Below are 26,037 nucleotides of genomic sequence, written 5' to 3'. Positions count from 1 at the left end.
GTCTTTGACTCTAGTTGAGGAAACAGAGCATCCAAATGAGTTAACACCTCCTAAGTATTAAGAGTCTGTTTAGATGACTGTCTGCTACTGAATGGCCCGCTTTGGAGTGGAGGCTGACTTCTAATCGAGACAATTATGTGATTATAAAATTGGAACTTTAAGCCCAGCTTCTCAAGGATGAAGGTTAAGTTGATGGTCAATAACAGAATCATGCTCATATCACAAATCTTCCATAAAAACTCTAAAGACCAGGGTTTTGGATGAGCTTGCACATGGCTAAAGTCAAGTTTGTGCTTGGGGCTGGTTTGCCAAGACAGATTCCATACTCCGTGATCACACCTCACTTTATAAATGTCTTTTATCTACATTTCTTCCTCTGACATCTTTCATAATCAGTCCTAGAAAGTTAATCAAATCCAAGGATAAGGACATGGGAACATCAATTATAGCTGGTCTATCAGAGCTTAGGTCACAACCAAAGACTTGTAACTAACAGCTCAAGTGAAGGATAACCTTTGGTACTGGGCCCTTTGACTGACACAATAGCCAGACAGTGTAAAAATTGAGTTAAATTAAAAGGCACCTAGCTGATTACAGTTGGAGACCTGCTTGATATGTGGAAGCTTCCAAACACCTCGTATCAGAAGAACTGTACTAAGTGGTATGTAATAATAAAAAATACATTTTGGGGTTTTCTTCCCATCTCTACAGCACAGTATGCATTTAATGAATGCAATTAAAATCATGGATGGTCTACAATAACTAAAATATCAAAACTGAAAGTAACAGCTTCATCTGGAACTAAAGTCCTATAACACCCACAAGTTAAATACTGCAGAGAATCAGAAGAAGTTAATATTAAAAAGCAGACAAGGGTTGAGCTATATTGCAGATTGGCCTTGAGCACACTCTGGCTCAGAGTGATCTAAAACTGGACATCATGCCATGCCCTCCTGAGTACTATGACAGTACTATGACTGATAACCACGTGCCACTACATTCAGCTACTAGTTGTGAGGATTTGTTCATCTTTTTGTTTTGTTTTGAGACAGGATCTTACTGTGCATCACAGGCTTGCCTGGCTAGAACTCAGGGATAACTACATCTGCCTCCTGAGTACTGAGATTAAAGGGATGCATGGCCACCACACCTGGAAGATGTTCGTGTTTTGTGTTCTGTTTTATGTTATTTACTGTGTAATTATGGGCACCTGTATGCCATAGCACACACATGAAAGTTAGAGGACAACTTGTGGGAGTCGGTTCTTTCCTTCAATTATATGTGCCCAGGGGAACAAAAACAGGTTGCCAGTGCCTTTAGATGCTGAACCATCTCAGCACCCCATGCTAGATGTTCTTAATGTTAGTGGACTCTATAATACCACTGAGCATTGTGATGAGCTCTGAGTAAAAGGTAGTGGGACAGAGGTCCCTATGGATGTGTCACTTTGGGTAATTGTCTGCCAAACATTCATTCTGGTTTGCTGATAAACTGCCTTTGAGAAACAAACCCTCTCCTTAATTATCAGGCTGTCACAAGCTTAACCACAACCTTACATCAAGGGTGATAATGATACATATGTCAATAGCCATAATTCATGTATGGTGTTCACATGGGTTGGGCCAAACCAAGTAAGTAAAATCTTAATGAGGTGGGAGCCTCTTGCTTTAGTCACTGGACTCTTGTCTCTCTAGACTTACAGTTTGTAGAATGGAGACGCAGAATGAATTCATATACGATGAGGAGAGGCTGACTGAGAATAAAGCTAAAAGAAAGAACAGAGACCAAGACCAGATGACATCTTTTGATCAGCTGGATCCAGCCTGGATTTCCCACGAATGTTTAGCTGCATGAGCTAATAAATTCTCTAGCCTACTTACTAAGCTCATTTAGATTGGCTTTCCTACTCATAAGTGAAAAGGTCACCATTTCAGTGTACAAATTAGATATCAGCCAGCTTGTTATGGAAGAAGAAATGTGGGAGTTAAATCTGATCAAAGTTCCTATTCTTTTTTGTTTGTTTTTTGTTGTTATTGTTTTTGTTTTTCAAAACAGAATTTCTCTGTGTAACAGCCTTGACTGTACTGGAACTCACTTTGCAGACCAGGCTAGCCTCCAATTCACATAGCTGTGCCCGCCTCTGCCTCCGGAGTGCTGGGATTAAAGGTCTGTGGCACCACCACCCGGATCAAAGTTCCTATTTGTGTTCTGATACAATATGGCCAACACTCATCAAGAAATTATGTCTTTTGAACTTTAGTTTTCTCCATTATAAAAAAGGAATAATAACCTTTAGTGGGGAATTCCATGAGTAAAGAATCTATAGCTCTACAAAGTATGTTTCAAAATAATTCCCAATTTGTAATGTAAATGTTTTGAAGATGTTTAAAACAAGAAACATCGGCTAGAGAAAGGGCTCAGCAGTTAAGAGCACCAACTTCTCTTCCAGAGGACCCAGGTTCAATCCCTAGTACCCACATAGTTGCTAACAACCACCTGTAACTCTAGTTCCATGGAATCCAACACCCCCTTCTGGAATCCATGAGTATTGCATATATGTGGCACACAGACATACATGCATGCAAGACACCAATACACATAAAATCTCAAAAAAAATTATTTTAAATAAGAATATATACAATAGGTGCCTTCTTAGTATTCATGACCCCTGAATTCAACTCCCAGAACACCTCCCTCCCCAAAATTTATTTACTTACTTATTTTAGGGTTGAAATATTATTTCTTCCTAGAAACAAGTTCCTCAAAAACAGAATTCTGTCTGTGTGACTCAATTATTATATATTATCACTTACTATTTCTTGTCTCCCCAGGAACTTACCTTCAAAGTATACACTCCCATTCTACCTGGGACTTTATAGAAGATGCCCTCTTCACCTCGGGAGTTTGTGTGCAGCATTGCATTTAAGCATGCAAGAGGGGAAGTCCCGCTACAAGGCAAAGAAGGTGAAAAGCATAGTGGTTAGATTATCTCTCAATATTCTTTGTAATTCTGGCTTAATTTTTAAATTATCATTATTCTTTTCTTTAAATAAATTTTTACTAACTACAAAAAAAATCAATATAGAAAGAGATCGTCATAGAGAAAATGGAAAAATCATCCTTGAGTATCTAAAGGGGAAAAAAAACCACATAGAGCAATATCAAATTTATTTTTTAAACCTACTTTATTTACACACGAAACAATGTAAGGATACATGAAAGTAGAAAGCATGCACACATGCATTCATACGTGCTCACACTTGTGCATAAACACACAACACACAGGTTCAAATAATATTTAGTAGACTTCTTATTTTGCATGGATTAGTTTTCTTTCCCATTTTCTGAAATTTTAAGTACATAATAATTTACTATGTAAATGCAAAAAAATATTTTCTGGGTGGGACATGATGGCACACAACTATAACAGTAGAATTTAGAAGACTGAGGCCAACAAGTTCAATGCCACTCTTTACTATAAAGCAAGTTACTGCCAGGCGTTGGTGGTGCATACCTTTAATCCCAGCTCTCGGGAGGCAGAGGCAAGCAGATCTCTGTGAGTTTGAGGCCAGTCTGGTCTCCAGAGCGAGTGCCAGGATATACTCCAAAGCTACACAGAGAAACCCTGTCTCGAAAAAACAAAAACAAAACAAAACAAAAGCAAGTTCCTAAGGGGGGAAGAATGCATTTAATTCATTTCCAAGTTGTCATCAGACCTTATTATACTCTTAAGGGGGGGGGGGGGCAATAAGATTCACTAATAGGTATCGTTACCATGGTTTGTCATTGCATTAAGGAAATGGGACTAGGATTTGGAAGAAGGCTCAGCAGATAAAAGTACCAGCTGCTGCTCTTCCAGAGAACCTAGGTTCAATTCCCAGTACCCACATGGCAGCTTACAACTATCTGTAACTCCAGTTCCAGGGAATCCAACACACTCACACAAACACACATGCAGGCAAAACACAAATGCACATAAAATAAAAAGCAAATAATTTTTAAAAAGAAAAAGAAAAGAATATGGAGCTAATGTTCTACCTTAAGTCTAATGTTAAGTACTTATACATTAATAAACAGGAACACCAGGCATAGTGACTTCACTCCTTTAATCCCAGCACTCGGGAGGCAGAGGCAGGCAGAATTCGAGACTAGCCTGATCTATAAGAGCTAGTTCCAGGTCCAAAGCTACACAGAGAAACCCTTCCTTGAACGCCCCCCCCAAAAAAAAAATGAAAGAAAGGAACAAAAGGAAGGAAGGAAGGAAGGAAGGAAGGAAGGAAGGAAGGAAGGAATGAAAGAAGGAAGGAAGGTAGGAAAGTGAGAGGGAAGGAACAAAAGAACACCTGAGCGTGGTGACTCACACCTCTAGTCCAGTGGTTCTCAGCCTTCCTTAGTTGCCACCCTTTCACAGTTCCTCATGTTGTGGTGACCCCGACCATGAAATTATTTTCATTGCTACATTATAACTGTGGTTTTCCAATGGTCTTAGGTGATCCCTGAGAAAGGATCGTTCAACTCCATACATTGAGAACTGCTGCTATAGAGGCTGAGGCAGGAAGATGTTAACCTGAGCTACAGAGTAAGACCTGCCAACAACAACAACAACAACAACAACAACACACACACACACACACACACACACACACACACACACAAAATGGGGTATGTTATAAACTGTCAAATTGTAGTAGAGGTTAGAAAGATGGCTCGGTAGTTTAGAACACTTGTTGCTATTGCAGAGGACCCAAGTTTAATTCCAAGTACCCATATGGAGTCTCACAAACATCTATAACTCCAGTTCGAAGGGATCCTTCTAACCTCTGTAAACACCAGGCATGCATGTGGTACACACACACACACACACACACACACACACACACACACACACACACACACACACACACACACGTAAAATACTGATACATGCCAGGTATGAATGACAACACATGCTTTTAATCCCAGCACTCAAGAGGCAAACCTGGTCTAATATGAGTATTAGGCCAACCACGGATACATTGTGAAACTCCACTTCAAAAAACAAATTCATACACAAATTCTTTAAAATCTTTTAAAAGTCAAATTATAGACTGACCCCCCCAAAATGAGTAAAATTTATGTTCTCAGATGATCAACCCTATGGATTTTATTCAACAGAAAAAAAAAACAAACTAAGAAATAGTCATTAAAATAAAAGCTTCAAGCTGGGCAGTAGTGGCTCATTCCTTTAACCCCAGCATTCAGGAGGTAGAGGCAGATCTCTGACCTGGTCTACAAAGGGACTTCCAGGACAGCTATGGCTACACAGAGAAACCCTGTCTTGGAAAACAAACAAAAGCTTCAAATTAAGGACAGAAATGAAATATAGAAAATAAAGTATGATAGAACATATTCCTAAAAATCAACTGTTAGTCTAAGGTCAAGGGCTATATAGTATTCACAAAAGTAGATTAATATTTTTGTATGATTGATAGAATTTCTTTGGGGACAGAACCCTCATTCTGTAGCTCAAGTCTGAAGTGGCATGGAACTTTAGATGTGTCCACGCTGGCATCAAACGCAAGGCAATTTTCCTAGTTCAATCTCTCAAGCACTAGAATTACAGGTATGGGACACTATGCCTGGCATTTGGTGCTTCAACATTTAAAGTAACGTATTCATGTATCTTAGGAAACAGAAGTAACAAGAAAACATGTTGACAGTTCATATAGAAAGAAGTATACAGAGTCAGGGGATGGTCTGGAGTCTGACTACAGCCTCAAGTAGTTTTGTTTGTTTTTTTTTCTCACAATTATTGAGGAGCAAAACAATTTAAGTGGACATTCTCAACTCATCTTCCTCTCGGCTCTCTGGTGGTGATACTCAAAACACCAAACCAAGTCTACTGAAGCAACGTGGACAGAAGTGGAGGAACTGACATTAAGAAAGGCAGAGACAGGTAGATTTCTGTGAGTTTGAGGCCAGTCAAGGCTACACAGAGAACCCCTGTCTTGAAAAACCAAAAAGAAGAAAGAAGAAAAGAAAGATCTCAGCAGAAGAGCACTGTCTGTTCTTCCAGAGGACCTGGGTTCAATTCCCAGCACCCACAAGGCAGCTAAAACTGCCTTGGATGTCTCTAATGGACATCCTTTGAACTGGGATAATGTGGTATATCAAAGTTACTTGTTTATCATGGTTCTCTTGTGGCAGGATCTTTGATTTTGGTCTGAAGGACACTTTGCAAGTAGTAGTGGCAGTCTCATATTTGGTCTGTTTTTGGTTTGTTTTGAGCAGGGTCTTAGGAAGCTCTGTATCCAAAATGCTTAGAGATGGCTGAAACACAAAGGGTGCTAGGATTAAAGGTATGATGTGCCTCAAAGCCCAGCTGTTAAAATACAAACACACACACACACACACACACACACACACACACACACACACACACACACAAATTCCTTGTCCAAGGGTTGGCAAAGTACTTGCCTCCCATGCTTTGTAAGGCCCCCTGGGTTCAATCCCTATTACCAAGGGAGGCGAAGTAAGATCCTTGCCCAATCACCTACACCTACCTTTTACACAAAAGTGAGGCAAAGATGTGAGTTCACGTTCTGTCACTAACTAGCTATGCAATTTTTCCCTGTTTTAATGTCTATGAGACAGATGTCTAAGAGTTTGTGCAAACATAATTCACATGAAATACCTAACTCCCATTTTAGCCATAGTCATTTCAAATATTGGTTTATTATAACACCTAATTTTTTAATCTTATGACAAACAGGTCATAAAATTAAAAAGTAGTTTTGAAGGAAACAGAATGCTTCTTCAATCCTATAATAAAGGTACTGATGACATATTTACTATCTTATTACAGATGATTAGGATGCCTATGGGTTTTTGTTTTGTTTTCCTTTCTTTTCCTGGAGACAGGATTTCTCTCTGTAGCCCTGGATGTCCCAGAACTCACAGATCCCTCTGCCTCAGCCTTCCAACTGCTGGAACTAAAGGAGTGCACCACCACGGCCCAACTGGGATGCTTAAAGTTCTTAAATCCCAAACAGTGTTTGTCTCCAAACTAAGAATAAAACCTAATGGTTCCAGGAAAAGGGGTGCCAATGTGAACACAAAAATTGAAACCCAGACTCTTTGTGAAGAAAATAAATTATGGGTATAATTATACAAGAACTGAACTGGAGACATAAAAACACAGAAATCAGATAAAATTTTATATCACTGTCCTTACTGGGTAGTTATGGCTTATTTAGCAATGTAATTTTTTATAACAAATTGCTTTCTGTGTCTTTAAAAAACTACTTTTTAGAAACTGAACTGGGTCCTCTGAAAGAGTAGCAAGTGCTCTTGACTGGCAACTTCTTGTCCCTCTTGACAGGTTTTGCTTTCTGCTTCTGCAACAGAGCTATCATGCCACACATGGATGTGGATGTTGAAACTTGAGTTTTTAAGTCGCTGTATGAACCAATCATTTAATCAATTACTGATATTTTCTATTAGAAATTCTTTCAGAGAAGTAACTTAGAGTTAAGGCAAATCTTAAGTTACATTAAATGGCTTTTACTTCAAGCCTCAAAAACAAATTCTAAAATAGTAGTGAGTTATTAGGTGGTTTCATGCATGTAGGTAAGACCACAAAAAGTTGGGAATGGTGGTACACATCTCTAAGCATTTTGGATACAGAGCTTCCTAAGACCCTGCTCAAAACAAACCAAAAACAGACCAAACATGAGACTGCCACTACTACTTGCAAAGTGTCCTTCAGACCAAAATCAAAGATCCTGCCACAAGAGAACCATGATACACAAGTAACTACATTCACAGATCATGCACACAAATAACTTAAAATTTTAAATCTTAATTTAGCATCATTCATAACAAAATGAGTATGTTATTATAAATGAGCTTAACAGAGTACTAACTAAAGTTAAGAGAGATTAATCTCAAGCTATAACCAAACATGGCATGTCTATGACATGAAAATACAGATATGGTTCCTGGTTCTCAAGCCTCACATGAAAGTCACATGACTAAAATTAAAAAAAAAAAAACCTATACTATAAACAAGGGAATTGCTATAACCAAAGGTTATCTAAAGTGACAAGCAAACACAGACAAACAGTCAATTCAATATAGGACCGAGATTATGAATTTTTATCTGTTCTGCCTAGTTTAAAGTAAGCATTAGGGTAGACAATTTACCAGTATTTTCTCTGTTATCAGTCAAGCAAATATATTTTCAATCTCATAAGCAATAGGTAACACACATGTCTATAAGTATTTTCATTAACATGCTGAATAGTACTTCTGTGTTATAAGACAAATGACAATTTTGATAAATCTTTTTCTTTCTTTCTTTCTCTCTCTCTTTTTTTTTTTTTTCTCAGACAGGGTTACTCTGTAGGTTTGGAGACTGTCCTGGAACTCTCTTTGAAGACCAGGCTGGCCTCGAGCTCACAGAGATTCACCTGCATCCGAGTGTTAGGATTAAAGGCATGTGCCACCACCACCCAGAAATTTTGATAAATCTTAATGTCAACAATTTCTAAAATTATGGCCATGTAATGGTTACAAATTGTAAATATTAACAAACAACAAAAAAGCTTATTTAGTAACTAACATTTATATACTATCACTATTACTTCATTTCTAGGCCAATTATTTTTAAAAAGTAAAAAATCAGGCATTCAAAGGCACATTCAACAAAACTTGTAAAAGATTGCATTATAATTGCTTAATGCTCCTTTAGAATAAAGTAATACTTCTTACCTTCTGGAATTGGAATGCACCCCAAGAAAACAAAAAGAGGGAAAAAAAAGGTTTTAATTTTTCTTTACAAGCAACAGTAAGCTCCCCCAATTAAGCTATACCTTGATCTTCCAACAATACTAACAAACCTCAAATTAGTACCAATCCCCATATTGCTACATAAAACAATTTTTTTAAATGCACAAATGAGTCCAAAACATCGATGTTTAAATTGCACACTTATATTCAGCTATATAGTCTCAATAAATTACTTTGGAAAAACAACTGAAATACTTCAATTCTATGAAAAAGTGTAATTATCAGAGCAGCTCCAAGTTAAGTGTGAATTTTGTAATAGTCCTTTTTCCCCATGCATTTTGATTGCAAGGAGTCATCATAAAGCCATCAACTATGGGCCTTGGGGGTTATTTTCTTCTCTTTGATCTATAATAGAAGTTGATGCAAATCTGAACAACAGATGAGAACACATTACTGCTGCTGCTGGGGCTAGAGGCACATGCTTGTACTCTCGGGAGATCTATGAGTTATATCTAGACCAACACAGGCTACTTAGAAAATCCTGGCTCAAGGGAAAAAAAAAAAAAAAAAAAAAAAACACAACAGGAAGCTGGGAAAGGTGATATACACCTGTGATCTCATCACTTACAAGACTCAAAAGTTCCAGACCAGCCTGGGTATTCTGAGATCCTACCTTCCTCCCACCCCACCAAAAAAGGAGAGGGAAAAAAAGAAAACAACAAAAACTTTTTTCTATCAACACCTACTGGTTTTGTTTATAAAATATTTTTCTTTTTGACAATCCTACCAAGTTTGCGGGCTTGACAGACTACAACCAGTAGATAAGAAGAGAAAGGCTTAACCATAATGGCATAAGGTAATCTTAGAAAAACATGTTAGTAACTTAATAAACAAACAAACAAAAAAAAGCCTGTGTACTTTTGGGAATTGGTTCTCCCCTTCACTCCTACCATAGGATCCCGAAGTCAAACTGTGGTGTGTATAGCAAATGCTTTTATCTTTGAGTCATCTTAGAAAGTCCTTCATTCTTTGGGGGCTGGAGAGATGGCTCAGAGGTTAGGAGCACTGACTGCCCTTCCAGAGGTCATGAGTTCAATTCCCAGCAACCACATGGTGGCTCACAACCATCCATTATGAGATATGGTGCCCTCTTCTGGTGTGCAGATATACATGGAAGCAGAATGTTGTATAGATATAAATAGACAGAGACAGAAATAAATTTTTAAAAAATCTTTTAAAAAAATTCTTCACTCTTTATTCCATTTTTTTTGTTGTTATTTACTTTTTAATGTGCATTGGTGTTATACCATGGGCATCAGGTCCCCCGAAACTAGTTACAGACAGTTGTGAGATGCCATGTGGTTGTTGGAAACAGAACCTGGGTCCTATGAAGATCAGTCAGTGCTCTTAACCACTGAGCCATCTCTCTACCTAGGGCCCATCTGTCTGTCTGTCTTCCTTCCTTCCTTCTTTTATTTATTTTTTTATTTGTTTGTTTATTTTTATTTTTTGAGACAGGGTTTCTCTGTGTAACCCTGGCTGTACTGGAACTCACTTTGTAGACTAGGCTGGCCTCAAACTCACAGAGTTCTACCTGCCTCTGCCTTGAGTGCTGGGATTAAAGGCATGAGCTACCACCACCACAGCCTTTTCATGTTTTATAAATGCTTACACTTAAATTTTCAGGAAGCTATTACATCAAAATGAGGTAGGCTCACTAATTTTCAACTTATTGACAAGTAACCACAATCAAAGCTTCTTTTTCTTCTGCTGTTTGTTTTTAAAGTTTGTGTGGGTGGGTTTACCTCATATGATAGGCACATGGACACCAGGGAACATACAGGATGCTGATTCTCTCCTTCCACCATGTGGGTTCCAAGGCTCAAACTGGGACTGTCAGGCTTGGCAGCAGGCACCTTAACTGCTGATCTATCTCACTGGCCCCTTTCTGATTTTTGGTTTGTTCCTTTCTGAGACAGGGTCTTACTAGGTTACTCTAGCCAGACTAAATGTGCAATGTTCCAGTCTCAACCTCCCAAGAAGCTGAGATATAGACATTCACCACAGCACCAGCTCAAAAGGGAAGGGCAGTTCTGTCTCAGACAGTTCACATATATAGAAATGAGCTCAAGCTGGACTATAGAAGAGACACGGCTGTGGCAGCTATCAACATATGAAAGCCCATGCAGGCCTCCAGGCTCCCTAGGTATCACAAATACCTTTTACACATGTCAAAGTCCACATTAGCCTCCCGGCGCTTCCCTCCTCTCCCCAGCTTCTTGTCCTCCTTGTAACAGGCATGGTTTTTCTACCCCATGCTCTCACTTCTCTTGCAAATAGCCCTGTCTAATAACCAGTCTACTTCTTTTTCTCACTGCTCTGAACTCTTCCAGATGCTTCTAGATATTTTCTCTTATTCACAATAAATACCTTCTCCCTAATGAAGAAGCCATTTCAGTGTTCTCTTTATTGTGCCCCTTGCACGCAGAGGGGAAATTTTTGCTCTAGAAAAGAACCAATTGAAAATATCTCAAGGTCTGGGTACATTACTCAGGGGCAGATCTCTCACCTACATGGAATCCAATGATGCCTTGTATTTAATCGCCACTACCACAAAAAAAAGCAAATCTGAAGCATATCACAGTAAAGAAAATTAGAATCTCGGGGGCCCTAAAAGTCCTAGCTGTCAGGAAGATATATCCACCCCCCCCCCCCCCCCGCTCCTTCTGTAGTTCTGCTTAAGTGAGTGCTAGCCAGCCACAGGTCAACTAGTGTCCTCAAGTCCCTGGCTGGCAGAAAGACATCCATGCCGCCCCCCCTTTACAATTCTGCTCAAGAGGGGGCTAGCCAGGCATCAGGCAGGTAAGTCCCATAATGGTGAGCAAGTATGTGGTGGAGAAATGTGAGAGAAAGAGAAATAATGATTCATATGCTGTGGAAAGATACAGAACAGAAGAAATTAAGACAGTGAGAAGGCTGATGTTGGAGGCCTGCTTGCCACCTGGGGCCATGGTGAAATAATAGGCCGATGGGGGAGGTCTGCTTGACACATGGGGTCATGTCTGGGCCTGTGGCTCTTCAGCAGCCAGGGTCTGAACCAACATCTGTGACTCCTGTTGTAACGAAAGGCTGTCTGGTTGGCTGCCTGAGTCTGATCAGCCACTTGAAACCATGTTGGTACCCAAGGGCCATGATGCAGCCAAGGCTATACAGACCTGAGTAACATGTACCTGATGCAGTGGCAACATCCAGGCCAGAGCTGCAGCTGGAGGCCATGTCCGGGTCCATGGCCCTACTGCAGCCAGGGTCTGTGTTGATGTTTGTGGCTCCTGTTGCCATCGAGGGCCAAGCCAATTCCAGTGGTCTGGGCCACCACCTGGAGCTGTATTGGTATCCAGGGGCCACACTGCCGCTAGGGCCGTGACAATCTGGGTGGCCTTCACAACTACCTGGAGCTATGGTAACAAAAAGACCCCAGCTGCTGCCAAGGATCCTATCTGGCTGGGTCCGTGATCATACAGCTGAGGTCTGTGGTCCTTGTTGCCACCAAAGGCCACACGAAGCCTGGAGTCTGGGCTGCAACCCGTGGCCTTGTTGGTGTCCAGGGGCCATGCTGCTGCCAGAGCCATGCTGATCTGAGTGGTCAGTGCTTCCACCTGGAGCCAGGATACTACCTGGGACCATGTTTGGGTCTGTGGTCCAGCTGCAGCTGGGGTCTGTGTTGAAGTCTGTGGTCAAAGTTGCCACTAGGACCCACACAAAGGCCTGGGATCTCGGCTGCAGCCTATGGACCTGTTGAAGTCTGGGGAGCCATATAGATCTGGGTGGTCTGTGCTGATACCCGGGCCCACATTGTCATCTGGGCCTAGGCTGCTCCTGAAGGCCATGTCTGAGTCTTTAGTCCTATAACAGCCAAGGTCTGGATTGACGTATGTTGTTCCTGTTTCCACAAAGGGCCATGAGAGTGCCCAGGGTCAGGTGAGCCACTTGAACCCAGGGTGGTATCATAGGGGCTATGCAGATCTGAGCAGCCTACACTTCTAGCCAATGGCATGATGACATTCGGGCCAGAGCTACAGGTGGAGGCCATGTCTGGGTCTGTGGCCCTACTGCAGCCAGCATCTGTGTTGACTTCAGAGGCTCCTGTTACCATTGAAAACATTACAGACACATAAGGTCTGGGGACATGTCAGTGTCTGAGGGCTACACTAACACTGGGGCCCATGCCAATCTTAGTGGCCTATGCTGCTACCTGGGGCAATGGGAAAATACAGACCCAGCTGCTGCCAAGGTCCATGCCTTGGGTCCGTAGCCCAGCTGCAGCTGCAGCTGCAGCTGGGGTCTGTGTTGATGTCTGTGACCTGTGTCATGTCAGGGGCCCATAGGAACCATGGAGATGAAATCAGAGGGCCCTGCTGAGCCAGCCTCACCCTTCACTGGCCCAGGGAAAGCTGGTCTTGCCTATGGCTGGACATTGCAGCAAGAGAGCCAGCCCAAATCCTCATGGGAGAGATGGCCCCACCACTCACTGCAAGTGAGAGTAAACCAATCCTGAGGGCATGGGTGACCCTGAGGGTATGGATATAGGGGAGCTGACTCTGCCCTCTCACCTGAGACAGAAGGTCCCAGTGGTCCATACTGACCAGCTCAGTTACCATCTAGGCTCACAGCTGGTCCTTGGGTTGGCCCACCCTACTCTATCCCATCCAGGACATGCTGGAGCTTGTGAAGGGATTGGTCCTGTGGAACAATACTGCCAGGATCTCCATGACTCAGGGCAAGTTCCAGTGAGGATCCAGGGATGATGATGTACCAGAAACCAGAGGCCTTGAACAGACCAGTGCTTCACTGCAATCAAAATCTGCTAGTAAATCTGACAGGACAGAATGGTATACTATGTGACACACAGAGGCCCCAATGCCACCAGGACAAATGAAGGGGTGCTGGAGAGGTGGGAAAAAAGAAGTGAAGAGCTCTTCACAAGAGAAGAGTTCTTGTTTGTCTTGTTCTTGTTTTTGTTCGTTTGCTTGCCTGGCCATAGTAGTGCATCCCAAACTGGGGGGGAGGGGGGGGGTAGAGGACAGAAGGATCTCTGATTTCAAGGCAAGCCTGGTCTACTGAATGAGTTCTAGGATAGCCAGGGCTACAAAGAAACCCTGTCTCAAAAAAAAACACTACAAATTGTGTATCTTTATTTTGGGTTGATGTTGTGAAACAGGGTGTGATAGTTCATAAAGAGAATGGTCCCCATAGCTTCATATACTTAAATGTCCCCAACTACTGGGATGGTTTGGGAACATCCCAATGTGTCACTGGGAGTGGACTTCGAGGACTCAAAATCCCACCTAATTCCCAGCTTAGCTCACTCTGTCTCATGCTTTGTGAATCAAGATGGAAGCTCTCAACCACTGTTCTAGCACCTTCTCTAACTGTAAACTCCTTGAGACATCTTGGCAGCCCTGTTTGTTTTGGGGGAGAGGATCTTGCTATGTAGCCCAAGCTGGTCTAGAACTCATAGGTTCAAGTGATCTTCCAGCTTTAGCCTCTTTCAAGCATCTTGAACTATAGGCTTGTGTCATGATGCCCGAGTAAAGACTTTCTCTGACACACAAAGATCTTTTCCATTTCTTTCTCTCTCTCTCTCCCTCTCTTTTTTTTTTTTTTTTTTTTTTTGGTTTTTAGAGACAGGGTTTCTCTGTGTAGCTTTGTAGACCAGATTCACCTGCCTCTGCCTCCCAAGTACTGGGATTAAAGGCTGTGCGACACCACAGCCTAGCCCCATTTCATATCTTTTTCCTTCTTACACTGCCTACTTCTGAAGCTGCTGTGTAATAGTTTTTATCCAATTACCAAGCACAAAGTGATAGGTGACAGCTTAAAGATGACTCCAAGCCTTCCTAAAAATCAAGGTGCATGGTCTTTGAAAGACAACTACTTACCTTCTCATAAAGAATTTGCATTACTTACTTTTAATCTTATAAATACTATGACTTAAGAACCCAAAGGACTGACAGATGAATAAACTGAAGTTCATAAAGTACATTATCCTCCCAATGAATGTTTAAAACAAAGAATACCAATATATACTAATTATTAGATACTCTAACCAAACAATTATTTTTTCTTTTTTTATTTAAATTCTTTAATTACTACTCATATTTACATATCTATCCCCCCCATTCCCTTGCCCTCCCATCCTCCCATGTTCTCCACCAATCCCCCCAAACCACCCCCCAACTCCTCCCCAGAGATTGTGAGCCCCCCCCAATCAGGGACCTTCAAAGTCTGTCATATTGTTTGGGGGAGGGCCTAGTCCCTCCTTCCAAACATAATCATTAGTAGTAAAATTTAATAACTCACCTGATTTCCTTTAGTCCTTCTCTCTGAATAACTTGAAGAATTTCTTTATGACTCATGGGTGTATTGGGGTATTTTTCTAAGACCTGAGAAACAAGGAAATAGTAACAATGAATCCTTATTTTAAGTTCTCATTCTTATAACTGTCTATTATTATAACTGTGTCAATAATTAGATCTAAAACATACATATATAGACTTCACCCAAATCTTTTTCAATCACAAATAAGTCAAATTCTAAAGCAGAAATAGATCCAAAAGGCTAAAATTAACATTTTAATTACTCATATTAATAAATATAAAATTGCTTACTTTTAGTCTCCACTCCCATAAGCCACCACTGTATGCATTTTAATATTATCTACTTTAGAGCTGGGCAGTGGTGGCACACGCCTTTAATGCCAGCACTCAGGAGGCAGAGGCAGGCAGATTTCTGTGAGTTCAAGACCAGCCTGGTCTATAGAGCAAGTGCCAGGACAGCCTCCAAAGCCACAGAGAAACCCTCTCTTGAAGGGTTTTTTCCCCCTTGAAGGGGAAAAAAAAAAAAAAAATCTGCTTTAGCAGGGTATAGTGGCATATACCTTTAATCCCAGAACTCAGGAGGCAGAGGCAGGTGGATTTCTGTGAGTTCAAGGCAAATCTGGTCTACAGAGTGAGTTCCAAGACAGTCAGGACTAAATTTTTTTTTTTTTTTTTTTTACATTTCTATCAAAAACTACTACTAGGGCTGGAGAGATGGCTCAGAGGTTAAGAGCACTGGCTGTTCTTCCAGAGGACCTGAATTCAATTCCCAGCAACCACATGATGGCTCACAACCATCTGTAATGAGATCTGGTGCCCTCTTCTGGTGTGCAAGCATGCATGCAGATAACTGCATACAAAAATCAAAACAAACAAACAAAAAAACCCTACTACTACTACTACTACATGGACACACAATAAATTCTTAATCAAATAAATGAACATATAACTATATTAAAGGTGCCTCTGTGGAATATCTATCTCTATTGACTGTAAATGTAGTATTAGCTCACACCCCTACCATCATGTTTCCCCACTATGAACTACGCCCTCAAACTAAGTTAAATCCATGCTTCCTCCTGCACCCCAGTAGGGTTTCTCTATGTAAAATAGCCTTGGCTACTCCAAAGCTACACAGAGAAACCCTGTCTTGGAAAAACAAAAAAAGAAAGAAAGAAAGAAAGAAAGAAAGAAAGAAAGAAAGAAAGAAAGAAAGAAACCTTGGCTGTCCTGGAACTCACTTTGTAGACCAGGCTGGCCTCGAAATTAGAGATCCACCTTCCTCTGCCTCCTAAGTGCTGAGATTAAAGGCATGCACCACCATGCCCATGCCCAGCTAAATCCATGCTTCATTTATTTAAAAAAAAAAAAAAAAAAGTGTCAGTATTTTGGATGCAATAAAGACAGCAAACTTAGTTTGTTCTTTCTCATTAAATTTAATTAAAAATCTGGACAGAATGAATGGAATCAGTATTTGAGGACACTGAAAATGGTAGCAAATAAAAGGAAAACACAATTAGAAAAAAACACAGTATAGTCAGAAGTGGGTTTCCTGGTTTTGTTTTCTCTACAACCTCCTGGCCCAACCTCAACAGCAACCTGAAACGCCAAGAGCACACTAAAACAGAAAGTGGTGATCCAAGACAAATTTTGTCATTTTTGCTCTGAAGCACAGTAAAAGGAGCCCTTACTAATGTCACAGAGGAAGAGAATTCTTCCAACTTGTTTTTAGGATTTAGGGTATGTCATTGTCCTGTTCCTCTCTACATCTACCCAGGCAACATAGCAGCAACTATAGACTTTCAAAGATCACACTTTGAAACTAGCCACTAGCTGACATAAATTCAAAATAGATGCAGATAGCTGCAAGAGTTCTAAAAATTAAGATGTTTTGAAATTTAGTATGCAGAAGACTGGTAGAAACTTAGGAATTAAAGCTAATAATGCCAGGCATGGTAGCATATTCCTTTAATCCCAGCACTGGAGGTAGTGATGGGCAGATCTCTGTGAGTTCAAAGCCAGTCAAGGTTACACAGTAAGACTCTTGTCTCAAAAACAAACAAAAAATTTCCCCAAAGGATTTAAACAAGCATTTGATATTTTCTTTTAGTTTGGTTTAAGGACAGATTCTCTCTCTAGCCCAGGTTGCTTATCCATAAACTCCCTACACAGCCAAGTAAGCCCTGAACTTCTGATCTTCCCCTCTCTACCTCCCCAGTGCTACAATTTCAGACACTCTACATCCATCTGGTTAGTGCTAGAGATGGATTCCAGATCTTCTTATATGCTATGCAGCACTGTACCCAATAGTAATATCCTTGGCCCCTCGTGGATGTGTGATCCTAACAGCATCAAAATGTCAAAATACATAATGTGAAATCACTCAACATAACTCACAAAAGACAAATTACATACAACAGACCCAAATGTTAAGATTATGAGACACAAGAAACTATGCTTCAAGATATGGTGATATCTTGAATTTAGTATGCAGAAGTAAAACACTTAACAGACAGCTCAGTGGTTAAGAGCACTGGCTGCTCTTCCTGAGGTCCTGAGTTCAATTTCCAGCAATCACATGATAGCTCACACCATCTGCAATGAGATCTTGTGCCCTCTTCTGGATTGCAGGCATACATGCAGATGAAACACTGTATTCATAATAAATAAATCTTAAAAAGAAAAAGAAATGGTGATGTGTGTCTTTAACCCCAGCACTCAGAATGCTGAAGCAGGATTGCCTCTGCTCACCAAAATCTTTGCCACATTCTATTTCTTCATCAAAAATTTCACCAGCATTACTCAGAAGAAATAAACAAAAGAGCATGTTTTCCTTGGGCTATTAACCTTTTGTTTTTTCTGAAGTTTTCACTATAAGTGTATTAATGTTTACTAATTAAACAAAACCAAACAGAAAATAATCATAAATTCCAAAACTCATTATAAAAGTCACCCCTCTGAGCCAGGAGTGGTGGTGCATGCCTTTTAACCCCAGTACTGGGAGGCAGAGGAAGTTGGATCTCTTTGAGTTTGAGACCAGCCTGGTCTACAAAGTGAGTTCCAGGACAGCCCCAGAGCTGTTAAACAGAGAAACCCTGTCTCGAAAAACCAAAATAAACTAATTAATTAAGTGAAAAAAATCACTCCTGTTCAGAAATTACACTATGCTGCAAGAAAAACCAAGACTAAAATATCATGAGTAAAACACTTTTGTTCACATGCAACAGTACTTTGGTTAAGCTGGGCAGAAAGGTGTCTGACTGATTCTAGCACGTTAGAGGGTGAGGCAGCAGTACCGAGAGTCAGAAGCCAGCCTAGACGACATATGTAGAGTTTGTAGCCCCCTCAAAGTGATTTGTGCTGGGAACTACAACACTTAGGAGAGACAGGAATATTGCAGCAAAATTCAATGTTAGTCTGGACTACATAATGAGTTCCATAACAGCTGGGCAACAAAACAAAACAAAACCAGGGATGGTGAGGTATCAGATCAGCAGGTGAGAACACCTGCTGCCAAGCCTAATGACCTGAGTTCAATCCCTAAGACCAAAGCAGGAGAGGGAGAGAAGTGGCTCTTGCAAGTTGTTTTCTGAGATTTGTGCATATGACTTCACAAATAAATACTACTGATAAAAAAGGGCAATTTCTCCTTTTAATAACAATTTTTGTTTATATTTAATTATCTTGGGGGGGGGGGAGTCTGAGACAGGATTTCTATGTGTGACAGGCCTGGCTACGCTGCTAGACTTGCTTTGTAGACTAGGCTGGGCTCAAACTCAGATATCCACCTGCATCTGCCTTCTGAGTGCTGGGATTAAAGGCGTGTACCAACACTGCCCAGGTTATATTTAACTATCTTAATTCCCCTAAGAAAATATAAAGAATGAAAAAAATACATACATATATTAGAAAGAACCTGAAAAGAAAAATTAAAATATTTCTGAGCAGAAACACTAAACCTTCTTTGTGTAGATTTACTAAGAAAAAGTGAGGAAAACTCTTGAAAGGGGGAAGGATGCCAAGGGAGGCATACCATAGTATATATTTTTTACGACAAGCTCAATGTAGGCTAGCAGTTTTCCAAAACAGCTACCTTATTATAGCCACAGGAGGGCAGTGTCTGTCTACAAAAAATTTCTACTGGAACTCTTCAAACTACAAAACATAATTTACAAATTACTCTTACAACACTATGATTAAAAATGGAAAAAAAAAAGTTAAAAATCAACAGTATAGGGCTGGAGAGACGGCTCAGTGGTTAAAGGCACACTGCCTGCTCTTTCAGAGGTCCTTAGTTTAACTCCCAGCACCCACATGGTAGATGACAACCATCTACCATGTGGATACCTTCTGTCTGATACCCTCTTCCATCATGCAGGCATACATGCAAATAGCACTCATATATATATAAAATACATAAATAAATATTTTTTAAACAGTATAAAGAACTCAAGAGCAGTACTGGAGAAATGGCTCAGCTGTTAAGAACACATACTGCTCTTCCAGAGGACCCAGATTCAATTCCCAGAAGCCACATGGCAGCTCACAACTGTTTGTAACTCTAGTTCCAGGGAACCCAACACCCTCACATAAGACATATACGCAGGCAAAACAACAATGCACATAAAATAAAAATAAATAATTTTTAAAGACAGAGAACTCAAGGGCAATAAACAGGTTCTTAAAGTACTTATCTAATATTACTCCTTAGCCAGAAGTAGGCCTTTATTTCAAGCACCCAAGAGGCAGAGAGGCAAAGGCAGGCACTGGATCCCTATGAGTTCCAGGCCAGCCTGATCCACATAGCAAGTTCCAAGTGGGCCAGGGCTATATAGTAAGATCCTATCGCAAACAAAGCAAAGCAAAACAAAGCAAAAATCAGTATTTAAATTATCAATGATCAGGCTGGAGAGATGGCTCAGAGGTTAAAAGCACCGACTGCTCTTCCAGAGGTTCTGAGTTCAATTCCCAGCAACCACATGGTGGCTCACAACCATCCGTTATGAGGTCTGGTACCCTCTTCTGATGTGCAGATATACATGGAAGCAGAATGTTATATACATAATAAATAAATAAAATCTTTAAAAAAAGAGTATGTTTAAAAAATTATCAATGACCTAATAAGTATATTCTAGAAGTGCAAAGATGGATTAAGTCTGAGTTTTATATAACCTGGATCATTTCATTTTACATAAAAATGTTAACAATATGATAATCTCTAAATGTCTGTCCCTGCTGTAAGAATTATTTACTGACCAAAAAGCCTTAAACAGGGTAACTAATACTCTCATAGTCATAGAGAACAACCAGAACACATGCAGAGTGAGAAGGTTCCAGAAGTCTGTGCTACACAAGATGCCTAAAAGCCAGTGAAGAAAAACTATCAGATAGACTAGATGGCTAATGGGTCTGAAGAAAAACAAAAACATTTTAGTGCCCTCAGAAAAGTCAAAGAGTCAGGTAGTGATGATACAGGATTTTAATTCCAGCACTTGGAGGTAGTGTCGTGTGGATCTCTTAGTTCAAGGCCAACCTGGTCCACAGAATTCATTCCAGGATAGCCAGGGCTACACAGAGAAACTCTATCTTGACACCCCCCCCCCAAAAAAAAAAAAGGTGAGATAAGCTGGGCTGGAGAGATTTCATCAGCAAAGGACAATGGATTCTCTTCAGAAGATCCAGGTTCAATTCCCAGTACCAGTATGAAGACTCACAGCCTCTATAACTCCAGTTAGAAGGAATCCAACACCCTCTTCTGACCTCTATTGCACCAGGTGTGCAGGAAAACACTCAAACACATAAAAATATCATTTTTTAAAAAGCCAAATTTATTCTGAAGTTATAGTGGTCAACAATATCCAAACTGCAAGGTTAATAGAAACATTTTATTTTTCAGCAACAAAATTGTTTTACCTAGCTATGACAACTCAAGACTCCATTTAATCAGGAGGAAAGGCATCTGATTCAGCAAGCTTAGCAGTGAATTGGCATCCTGGGGCAACAACTAACTTTAAGTATTCCTAGAACATCAAAATGGGGGATGGGAGTCAACTAACTACTTTGCCAATGACAAAAATGAATTTCCAAACCAAGACAAAAGGAGATCCTAACCATTCCAATTCTTTTTTTTTTTTGGGGGGGGGTGGTTTCGAGAAAGGGTTTCTCTGTGGCTTTGGAGGCTGTCCTGGAACTCCCTCTGTAGACCAGGCTGGCCTCGAACTCACAGAGATCTGCCCATTCCAAATTTTGATCCCAACATGAGAAGCAGGTACAGTTTTGACAATTGCTTCATCATCCAAACTTCTACCACCTGATATTGAAACTAAGGAACAAAATAAAGTCAAGATGTTGTTTTCCCATCTACCAAACTCAATATATATATATATATAAACACTATGAATGAGAGCTCAGAAATTGAACTTTACACAGGAAAGCCATCCTATCCTGTTGGAAGGGAGGGAGGAATAGCAGAAGGAGAAAGAAAGGAACATAGGTACTTCAAAATGAGCACAGAACTAGCCAGGCAGTAGTGTGCACACCTTTAATCCCAGCACTCAAGAGGCAGAGGCAGGTGGAGCTCTGTGAATTCCAGGCCAGCCAGAGTTACACAGAGAAACCCTGTCTCCAAAAAGAGAGAGAGGGGTGGGCTGGCTGGCTGGCTGGCTGGCTAAATAATGAGGGGAAACTTGCACAAAGAACCAAGGGGAAGAAAATAAAACTTTCAAGTTGCTTTTACATGAACAAGTTTCTAAATTCCATTATGATAACATTCTAATAACAGTACTCCCTACTCAGGCGATACTCTTCCTAGATTCCACCTAAGTTAAGAAACACTCCTTCCAAGTAGCCAGGATTACTTCTTCAACATCAGTGACTGTTACATACTAATGATGCCACAAACAAGACAAGGTTACTGGAGGAGGAGAAGGAGGGTAGTATTAAATTAAAAAGGGTAAGTTGTACTATCAACAACAGTGACAATGAGTGGGAAGATTAAATGATTTCTCCTTGTTTGTCTTTTCTGTATTTCCTATTATGTACAAGTTTTTATTTTAACCTAGAGCTTTTTTGCTTTATGTAACCAAACATTCCCTTTGGTGGATTCTACCTTTAAGTCTACTTTCCAACGAGACACATAAAGTAAAGTATTTGCAATTATGATGTAAAAGTGATAACCCTAGCTAGTATTATGTGAAGTAACATGCAAGCATTCATAAACATAGTCTAAAGAAAAGCCAGTTGGAAAACATTATCACAAAGATCAATGAGAAAATACTTATCCAAAGAAAGCACTGTAAGAAAGAGGGAGGGATGGAGGGAAAAGAGACAAAGAGGGAAAGAGGGAGGGAGGGAGGGAGGAAAGAAGGAAAGCTCAGGATCGCACACTGAAGGCAGAAGGATCTTGAGTTCCAGGTCAACCTGTGATAGACGGCAAGACTGTTTCAAAAATAAGCAAAACACACCCCCCTAATATTTAGAGGGAAACTATTAAGAGGAAGAAATGTTGATAAATCAAACACAATTAAAAACACAAAAATAATTAGAATTTTGTGAGAACTACTTCAGATGGAAATACATTTACATAAGCCCATACAAGAGTAAAGCAACACACTGAATTTAAGCCATGAAACTATTCAGTGCTGGGAATAGGATCAATTCAATCATGTTAGGCCAGCAGTCTTCAGACTGTGCTACATCCCCAACCCACAATTTATAATCTTTTACTGGTCTGAAAAATATTTCTTTTCTCTTTTTTTTAAAGATTCATTTATTTATTACATATACACTGTTCTACCTACATGCCAGAAGAGGGCATCAGATTGAATTGTAGATGGTTGTAAGCCACCATGTGGTTGCTGGGAATTGAACTCAGGACCTCTGGAAAAGCAGTCAGTGCTCTTAACCTCTGAGCCATCTCTCCAGCCCCTGAAAAATATTTAAGATTCCCAAAACCTAGAAAGAAGAAAAGGTAAAGACTGATGTAGTTGGAGGTTTTACTCTGTCTTGACCATTCCCACTGGACCAGTTTCTCTTCCGTCAGATGGGTCCCCACAGCCACTTATGAAATAACACTCTGAGGCTTAATATTAGTTACAATTGTTTGGCCAATGGCTCAGACATATTACTGGCTAGCTCTCTCTTACAAATTAACCCACTTCTTTTCTTTCTTTCCTTTTTTTTTTTTTTTTGGTTTTTTTTTCGAGACAGGGTTTCTCTGTGACTTTGGAGGCTGTCCTGGAACTAGCTCTTGTAGACCAGGCTGGTCTCAAACTCACAGAGATCCACCTGCCTCTGCCTCCCGAGTGCTGGGACTAAAGGTGTGCACCACCACCGCCCAGCAAATTAGGCCATTTCTATTAATCTGTGTATTGCCATGATGCTGTGGCTTACTGGTAATGCTCCAGCACATTACTCCTTCAGCGGCTACATGACTATGCCTTCCTTCTCTCTACACAATTTTGTTTGGATTTCCTGCCTAGCTATATTCTGCCTGGCCAATGGCTGAAACAGCTTTATTCATCAACCAATAAAAGCAACACATATTCAAAGCCCACAGAAGGACATCCCATATCAGACTGATCAACTTGATTACATTAACAATAAATATATATGTGCAGGGGTGGAGAAATGGCTCATCAGTTGAGAGTACTTCCTGCTCATGTCAGATGGCTCACGAACACCTGTATGTAACTCCAGTTCCAAGAGGTCAAATGCCCTCTTCTGGCCTCTATGGGCACCTGCACACACATGGTATACACTCATATAGACACACACATAAATAAAAGTCTTATATATACACATATATATTTACACACACACACACACACACACACACACACACACACACACATATATATGGGGGTGCACACTTGAGCACATGCACAAGACAGGAGCCAATAAGATGGGTCAGTGTAGATAAATGCTTTTGCTAAATAAGCCTGACAACCTGAGTTTAATCTACAAAATTCATGGAACCCACAGAAGAGAACCAACTCACAAAAGCTGCCCTCTGACCTTCATTTTGTACACACATCAAACACAAATTAAAATCTTTACAGAGAAGAAAAATCTCCATCAATCTGTTCAAAAGACAAAACAAGGAAACAGATCTGTAATATAACAAATTATACTATTACTCAGGCTGGGCAGTGGTGGCGCACACCTTTAATCCCAGTACTCAGGAGGCAGAGGCAGGCAGATCTCTGTGAGTTTAAGACCAGCCTGGACAGACTCCAAAGCCACACAGGGAAACCCTGTCTCGGAAAACAAAAACAAAAACACCTCAGAAATTGACTTGAAGGAAATCCCAACACTGAGGACAGACAGACAGACAGACAGACAGACAGACAGACAGACAGACAGACAATAGGGACTAGAGAGAAAGATCAGTGGTTAAGAATATTTTGTTCTTCCAGGACCCAAGTTTGGATCGCAGCACCCATGCCAGGCTGCTCTAACTCCAGCTTTGGGTACCTAGCACCCTCTTCTAGACTCTGCAGGTACCTGTATACACATGGCATATACACAGAGAGACAAATACATACATATAAATATCTTACCAGGAAATAAGACAGAAAACAAAGACAAAAGATAAGGTCTGAATAGCACAGTTTACTGGCAAAAAATACAAATAGCCATGTTGGCATACATCTGCAATCCCAGCTACTCAGGAGACTGATACAGGACCAGCCTGGGCTACACAGTAAATTCAAGTCCAGCATGGGCAACTGGGTGAAACTGTCTCAAAACTTAAAATGAGGGTCAGGAGCATGACACCATGGATGTACATGGATGTAGCACCTGACTGGCAAAGGCCCTAAGTTCAACCCCCAATACTGGAAGTAGGAGGTAGAGTATCACAATAGTCAATAAATACGGGAATTTACTTTAGCTCTGTATTATGCAATAATAGCCCCTAGTCATATTCTGATTTTTAACAGTAATTAAAATTAAATAAGATGTTGAATGCAGTTCTTAATCATAGTAGCCATTTTAGGTGCTCAATGGCCATGGAATATTTTTAGTACATAACAACACAGATACCACTATAATTCTAGTATAAAGTGTCTCTCCAAAAGGCTTAAGTGTTGAAGACTTGGTTCCTAATGAGTCAGTGTTCAAGTGGGGTGGGGGGGGGAATCCAAGGAAGTGAATGGATTGTGGAGGCATGATTTCATCAAAGGGTAAATTGATTGATGGATCTGCAATCTGATAGCTTTATTGTAAAATAGCAGAAATGTTAGAGACAGGGCCTAGTTAAGGCTTTCTCTATGTAGTCTTGCCTGTCCTGGAACTCACTCTGTAGATCAGATTGGCCTCCAACTCACAGAGATCCACCTGCCTCTGCATCTCCAGTGCTGGGATTAAAGGCAGGCACCACCAGCACTCCGTAAGTTAGGACCTAGTTTTAAGAAGTACGTCTTAAACCAGGAGGGGTGGCGCATGCCTTTGACCCCAGCACTCTAGAAGGCAGAGGCAGACAGATTACTGAGTTCAAGTTCAAAGCCAGTCTGGTCTATAGAGCAAGTTGCAGGACAGCCAGTGTTATGTAGAGAGACTATGTCTTTAGATAGATTAGATTAGATTAATAGATAGATAGATAGATAGATAGATAGATAGATAGATAGATAGATAGATATCTTAGCCAGGCATTGGTAGCCCACACCTTTGAGGTCAGCCTGGTATAGAGAACACATTCCAAGACAGCCAAACTACACAGAAAAACCCTGCCTTGAAAAAACCGAAGTAGGTCCTTAGAGACAGGGCACATGTACCACCTTGTCCCAGTTTGTTTCTTTGTGTCTGTGTACTAGCTTGCTAGCACTTGCACATTCTATTCTTCCCAACCTGCCACCATGAGACTTTGTCTCAAAAAACAGGGAGGTGG

At 40.6% G+C, this 26,037-nt stretch overlaps 1 protein-coding gene across 5 annotated transcripts in view; it reads right to left on the bottom strand.

The window, feature by feature from the left end:
* The window catches only part of Asxl2 (ASXL transcriptional regulator 2), a 72,429-nt gene that overhangs the window by 40,642 nt on the left and 5,750 nt on the right, over positions 1-26,037 (bottom strand). For 2 of the 5 annotated variants that reach the window (XM_027424535.2, XM_027424534.2), the window contains exons 2-4: positions 15,133-15,215; positions 14,712-14,714; positions 2,840-2,948 (exon numbers count right to left, since the gene is read on the bottom strand). In XM_027424535.2, coding sequence (XP_027280336.1) covers positions 2,840-2,948; positions 14,712-14,714; positions 15,133-15,215 — 195 coding nt within the window. Of the gene's footprint in view, positions 1-1,700; positions 1,766-2,839; positions 2,949-14,711; positions 14,715-15,132; positions 15,216-26,037 lie in introns of those variants that run through there. The other 3 variants (XM_027424536.2, XM_027424537.2, XM_035448186.1) reach the window with 3 other exon arrangements.

Source organism: Cricetulus griseus, chromosome 7 (assembly GCF_003668045.3).
Source record: "Cricetulus griseus strain 17A/GY chromosome 7, alternate assembly CriGri-PICRH-1.0, whole genome shotgun sequence".
NCBI lineage: Eukaryota > Metazoa > Chordata > Mammalia > Rodentia > Cricetidae > Cricetulus > Cricetulus griseus.
Note: the sequence above shows the minus strand (reverse complement) of the source record. Positions and strands in the feature narration are given on the sequence as shown.